The sequence below is a fragment of the Diceros bicornis genome, chromosome 9 (assembly GCF_020826845.1).
Source record: "Diceros bicornis minor isolate mBicDic1 chromosome 9, mDicBic1.mat.cur, whole genome shotgun sequence".
NCBI lineage: Eukaryota > Metazoa > Chordata > Mammalia > Perissodactyla > Rhinocerotidae > Diceros > Diceros bicornis.
In genome coordinates this window covers 78,243,645-78,250,808 of record NC_080748.1, presented here as the reverse complement: position 1 = coordinate 78,250,808, position 7,164 = coordinate 78,243,645, and the positions used below count along the sequence as shown (strand labels likewise).

The following is a 7,164-nucleotide window of genomic DNA, read 5'->3' as shown; positions in this document are numbered from 1 at the left end:
AAACATAATCTATCTAGTACCAATCAAAATTCAAACAAAGGCTTCAGAGTCAAAAATTTTAGAAGTTACTGGAGAAAGAAAACACGTTCTTCACCAGAGACTACCTCAGCTATCACTAAGAAAGCATCATCTTTATATTGACTAGTCAGATAGCAATCCTAACATTTAAGAGGCAACTAAAACTCTGGAGAAACTGGGTTTTGTTCAATGTAGTGAAAATCATAGTATTAATCTGAAATAAAGCTCCCCATAGCAATAGATGTGAAGTTCACTTGTTCCAGTCAATGCATCATTCACACGTCCCCAGTGTCAAATCGTCCAGCTACCAAATGGTCTTTTGAGTAGCTTCCACTTTAAAGAATCCATACCATCTTGGCAAACATATTTAAAATTGAAGAAATTAAAGTATTTTATGCCTCTCAAATAGAACACATTATGCGAATAAGCTTAAACAAGCTGCTATTCCAACTCTGGAAAACAACGATTTGATGTTTTACATTTCAGTTTGGGGTCATATAATAAATAATCACTATACTACCATGAATTTATATAGCACTCCTTTATTCCAAGGATCCCAAAACACTTTCCACAACCACATTTTTCTTTACAGTATGCCTCAGTAAGTTAGAAGACAAATCATTTCCCCTACAGTTTACAAATCAAAGGTTAAATTATGCCCTGAGGTCACACGGCTAAGCAATAGCAAAAGTGGTCACATGTTATGTTCCCAATTTAGCTTCTCTTCCATTAAAGAAAGCAGTCTTTATTATACACGTCTGCCTGAAGGTCAACATTTATTAAATGTTAAGTCTGGACATACCTAAATGAGTTAGCTGAGTTTCTAGAAGGTTAAAAAGTACCATCCACAACTTTTGTTCTGCTGCTGAGACCTCTGATAGCGCCCGAAAGGTGAGCACCAAAGCACGCAGTTGACTACTGTACACGCTGGCAGCAAGTCCTCGCAGAGGATTAGGATCCTAACAGCTGCAGCTCCGGAGCCTCTGGTTATATTTCATTGGAATGCCCATAAATGAGGGGGCTGAAGAACACTAGACTATTCCACGTGAGTGTCTCACGAACAGAGATGGAGGCGATAGGTGAATCTAAACCACTCTTGCAAGTGAGTGAAGACTATTTGGGCAAAGCGATTCATTTTTTAACTTCAATGCCAAGAGTTATTTAAGACTCCACAGCTAGGACGTCCCACGACATGGGGGTCATGTATTTTTTCATGTCACCTGTCTGGGTGTGAAACATCATTTTTAGAATCAGACAACCACACCAGCATGTTTGTGAATGTGTGCAGCAGTGCTGTGGACGCAGGAATCAAATTACCAGGATTCCTTCCTACTCAGACTGAACAGGAAGGCTGAGGGTAACTGTCACCTGCACACACGCATGCAGGGCTGCATTTCAGAGAACGTATAAACTCCCCTGGTCACTGAAAATATCCTTAACAAGAAGTTATTATAGGTAACAAAATCAAGCAATATTGTCAAGTTAAATAAACTTAGGAGTGTGGGTACCGCTTCTAAGAAATACTTTATATACCATGATGTATACAAATAGTTTATATACTTGATGAATCGAGGTCACATTAATATATTGGACAGGACTAGGGTCTGGAAGCCTGATTTTAGTTACTCCTGTCAATAATTAGCTTGGGATTTTAGACATTTACTTGGTGTTTCTTGGCTTCCTCATCTAGAAAACGGGGAAATAAAAGGCACACAATATATATTTGTTGGATGAATATGGTAGGTAAAAACATTCTGGAAACTGCAAAATCCTAAACAATGAAAACTATTCTTCACCGGCAGTTATTTCTGGGAAGAGGACACTCTTTTTTGGCTTTTTTAAAAACAAGAATAAAAAATCATTTGGTGAATAAAAATTACCTTTCTCAAGGAGTTATTTTAAAAATTCTGAAACCTCAAGGCTGGGTTTCTTAAGAGGCAGAATCCCTAAATTAATCATCTAAACCAACATGATGACAATGATTATTTCAAGTATATTGAACTGACTAAAAAGTACATAAAGACTTCCACCTCTAGCTGTATGTAGCTTAGAGCCGACCTCTGCTTCTGAGAACTAGAAAAGCAGATTTTAAACATACACAAACACACCTGTTAGAAGGCATCAAAGAGCTGCCAAGGCAGCCAAGAATTCATGCTTTTGCTGATTACTGATGTAAAGAGGCTGAGAAGCCAAAGAGAGGACAAGAAAGGCTCCCAGCAGAACTTTAGGCAATCTCACAGAACTGGGGAGATAGAAAAATAGTGTTTGGAGCTGGCCAAGCAGCTAGAAATTGGGAGCCGAGGATCCCAGAAAGAAGGGACAGAGAAGTAAGCCTGACACTCAGCACTGACTTTTCACTCAGGGTATTTGCTAAGTAAGATGTTTAGGGCAAGGGCTAATTTTCCAAGCATAAAGTTGCTAAAAGCAGAGCAAATTTCAAAAGAAGAAACATCCCAGCTGTCAGATGCACTCATGGACAACTACTTTTTAGGAATGAGGGGAAACTAGAAGTTGGAGTCTTACCAAGACTGCAAACCAGCCTTGAAGCCACTTGGTCCTGATTAGAGTGAGATGATCTTCCCCTCTGCTGCCTACCAGAACACCTTCTGAAATCCCCTCTAGAGGTAGATCCACATCCACAATTTTTTATACACAATGTCCAGCATTCACTCAAAGTTTACTAGTCACACCAAGAACAGACAATAGAAACAAACGCACAGGTATTGTGCTTGTTTGACACAGACTTTAAAGTAACTGTGACAAAGATGTTCCAAACATAGAGGACAAGAATTACACCAGAGAACTGGAATCTATAAAAATGAGTCAAATAGAATAGAACTGAAAATACAATAAATAAAGAACTCAGATGAATTTAACAGCAAATGTAGATAGAGCTAAAGAAAAGATTAATGAGCTGAAAGATAATTTTACAGAAAAAGTACATGATGGTCATCATCCTGAATAAGTATACCAACTTGTTTGGAATGATGATAAATTTGCTTTGCTGCTGTTTGTTTTAAACAGCAACCTATTTTATAGGTAAAATGGCACCCTGAATTTCAAGTTAGGATTTGGGTTCAGGTCATGACCTTTTCCTATTAGATAAGAGAATTCGGTAAAGCTAGTTCTCTCTCTAAACTTATTTCTTCCCTTGTAAAAGGATACAGGTTGGTCACAGGATTAAGAGAAAAAAAGCTATAACATCAAACTGTTCTATAAATACTGCACCTATGGCATAAGCTACTAATGGTCCTGAATATCCATTTTTTCCCCACTTCCTGGGCACATAGCCCAAGTAGAGATTACATTTCTGAGTATGTCAAGTATGCTCTGAAGAATATGCCTCAGTTCAAGTCAACAGGATGGAAGCAGAAGTGACTTTATTCTAATCACCTTTAACATATGACATTCAGGTTGCCCTGGACTTTGGTTCTTCCCTCTTTCAGCAGTTGAAATGCAGATGTAGCAGCAACCCAGTACAGACCATTCAAGCAAGTCAGCACCTAGAGGATGGCTGAACCTGGGACTGTGGATGACCTCATGGTGCACACCTGCCTTACCAGCTCAGATTGGCTGGAGCGTTGAGTAAGGGGAATAATGTTCCAGCTTATTCAGGCCACTGTGTATGAACATCTCTTTGTTACAGCAGCTGGGCCTTCACCCCGCTATTGCAGCGCAAAACAAATGTAAATTATCTATTAAAGGCAACAAAATTAAATTTTAGCAAAACTATTATCCTACCTGCAAATATACATGTGGAAAACTCCCAATTATAAGTAGCTTAGAGAAATGAGAATAACAGGAAAAAGTTACTGTCCCCCTTTCCCACTCCCTCCACAAAAGTGTTCTACTTCAAATACCTCCGGAGAAAAGAAGCATTAAAAAAAGATCTGAGTTCACTTATGTGGAAGTCATCGTTGACTTTAGAAGAAAGCTGCTAGAGAAGACAGATAGAAGCAGAAGACATATTTCAAATTAGGAAGGAATAAATAATGAGCAAAGAAAAGCAGCAGCTGTAGTCCAAGTATTTGAGAAGTTAGGCTGCAAAGTAAATTTAATGAAACCCTTAGAAAGCATCCAGGAGTACGCTCAACGACTGTTGAAAGGTACTGTTTGTATTTGGTTTCCATTGGTGAGGATTCTCAACCATTTGAAAGCTGAGGCAAGGAAATCAGTAAAGATGGAAATATCAAAGATTCCAGAAAAGACACAGACTTGGGAAGACAGTATCTCGGAAGACAGAGGAACCCAAGCTCAAAGTGATTGGTAACACTGTCCTCAGACTGTTCTTGACCCTAAGCAACCAGAACTTCGGGAGTTGTTATTGTGCGGAGTCTCAGCAGGAGCACTCATAAACTAACCATGGCTGGACCCCTCCGAAGAAACATCTCTTAACAGTAATCAACCTCTGGAAGCCACTCCTAAAGCTGACCCACCTGCACCGGTTCAACTACAGCCCTGGGCCCCTGCATCCGTTTACACAGAAGTCAGCTTCTGACGACTGAAGTATTTTAAAAGCCAAACCTTACGGTATAGGGCTTCCCACACAGTTAATGCTCACAGGTGGAATTCTGCACCCCATTTAGGTTTTCTAATTATTTTGCTATCACCACAGCAGACATACTCTTTAAGTATGTTGCAGCAGTGAGGTTCCCTCCTGCCATCCTTTTAAGTGGACCCTGAGGGAAAATGGGAAGCAGTGGGGGGCAGAAATTTATGTAGTTGGGTGGAACTGCTGCTGCTGTGGAATGAGGAATAAGAATATCTTTCTTGTCGGGCCAGCCCAGTGGCGTAGTGGTTAAGATAGTGCGCTCCGCTACGGTGGCCCGGGGTTCACGGGCCCGGATCCCGGGCATGGACCTACGCACCACTCATCAAGCTATGCTGTGGTGGCCTCCCACATAGAAAATAGAGGAAGATGGGCACAGATGTTAGCTCAGAGACAATCTTCCTCAAGCACAAAGAGGAAGATTGGCAACAGATGTTAGCTCAGGGCCAATCTTCCTTACCAAAAAAAAAAAAAATCTTTCTTCTCTTCTAGGTTGAAAAGTCGGAGGGATGCATATTGAGTGAGTACTGATCAATATAAATCCTTTTTCCTTTTTTTGTTGTTAGAAAGCATCAGACATTGTACGATAACAGAAACATGAATAGACAAAGCCTGTGAATACAAGGAAATATTCAATGAAGTAGAAAACAATAGAAAAATGTAACATATTGAAAAATAAACACACATAGAGTTTAGCATCCATATTTTTTAAAACCACACCCTAAATACAAAGACTGTACAGATACATTTAATTTTATTATTTCCTCACAACAAATTCATTATGAAATGTTAAGTTGTACCCAATTATAAAGAACACACGTTTAAATTAGGTTTTGCTTTCTTCTTGTACTTCTCAGTTTCCTCTTTTTCTTCCCAAATACCGATCTGGCCGTCACCAGGGCTTGTTTTGTTTCCTCTCCATCGTCGTCACTGGAGCTGCTCGTGGTTGCACCTTCGCCTCTCACAGGAACAGGTTTCGCTGTGTTCTGCAAACCTGAAGAACTGATTTTTGACTCTTGAGCTGCTTTTCCCCTCTGCATATCCACTAAAGATAAACCTTCAGCATCCTCACTTGAAGATGCATCAGACGATTGTGAGAGGTAGGCCTCCCCCAAAAACCCACCACATTCATCCTCTTGCTTAGAATCCGAAAGCCTCTTTCTTTTCAGGCTTGACGATTCTTTCCATTTATTTGCTATGCTTCTCTTCTGGGTTTCTCCTTTTGCCTTATCAAGGAACTCAGATTCTTTCTCCATGGCAACAGAAACTGCTTCTATTTCACTGGCTGCTGCTTCTCTTTCTTTCCTCAGCATACACGTCACAGCTCTGTTAAGTCTCTGGCTCTTAATACCCTTAGCATCTTGTTTCTCGTGTTGAGCTAATCTAAAGAAAGAATCAATTCGGAGCTGTGTCTAGAAAATGAAATGAAATAATAATAAATCAGACAGGCACGTAAAGTTTCTATAGCAAATCATAGAGCTCCACCTTGACCCACTGGCACTGGATTACTCTTTTGGAGAATACTAATTCATTGTCTCTCAAACGCCAATCTCTCCCAAATGAATTACTGACAGTAGATTTTACTTTCTAGATCATACTTAAAGCAGTTCTTGCACCACTTCTGTCAACTAAGTGCTCTGTCCACATCTCAAACAAGAAGTCCCTTCCTAGGTACTCAAACAGTTAAATATTTTTCAGTAACCAAATATATCATCATCTTTTGGTGCAACATAATTTCATGGGGTTTGTTTCTAAATTCCACTCCTTCCTTCTTTTAGAAACATTATCATCATGAGATACCTATAGGAGGCAACTTCACGGTATTATATATTAGGAGTCATAAGAAACAGTCAAGACTTTTGTTCAGCAAATCTACTTTTAGGAAGACATTCTTAAAAAATATTTACATTTGGGAAAAGTTTTATGCCTAATGTTCATCACAGCATTAGTTATGAAAACCTGAAAATTAAAGATTCACTAAGTGAACAGAACCAATTAAGTTAAATCTCTTTGATAAAATGTAATCTGGCTATTTGAAATTATGAAAACTATGCAATACACAGAAAAAAAACCTTACATTAATAAATGGGGGGAGGGGAGTTAGACATATCAGGTTGCATTTATGTATGATAACAAATATATATGGGAAGGAGGGAGAAAATAAACCTAAATGTTAACATCTGTGTTCGAGAAAGTAGATAACAGGTAGTTTCAAATCATTTTTTTCACTTTACACTTTTGGGGAAACAAACATATATTAACTTCTACAATGAAAAAAGGGAAAAGTATTACAAGAAAGTTGATCTGAAATTAAGGACTCGTCAGTCACTAAGCCAACTAGCCTTCCTTGTCTGTCTGTGTCCGTTTCCAGTACAGAAAGTCAGCAAACAAACAATGGGAAACTTGCTGGAAACGTCATCTACCTCACTTTTACTTACATTTTTTCAAAATTAACCAACCTAATGGAAATAGATTGAATTTAAATATATATCTTACAGGATATGGTCTCATTCCTGCTAAAAGTTTATTTGTATGTATGTTTTATGGGTTGTCTCTGGGGTAGGAGGTTTCTGTGTGGTTAGGAACATACTCATGGA

The 7,164-nt window shown here is 38.9% G+C and overlaps 1 protein-coding gene across 2 annotated transcripts in view; it reads right to left on the bottom strand.

Moving 5' to 3' along the window:
* Positions 1-5,304: 5,304 nt before the first annotated feature.
* Positions 5,305-7,164, bottom strand: part of LOC131410336 (basic immunoglobulin-like variable motif-containing protein) — a 66,040-nt gene continuing 64,180 nt past the window's right edge. For both annotated transcript variants that reach the window (XM_058548460.1, XM_058548461.1), the window contains one exon: positions 5,305-5,979. In XM_058548460.1, coding sequence (XP_058404443.1) covers positions 5,389-5,979 — 591 coding nt within the window. In that variant the 3' untranslated portion in view covers positions 5,305-5,388. The remainder of the gene's footprint in view (positions 5,980-7,164) is intronic.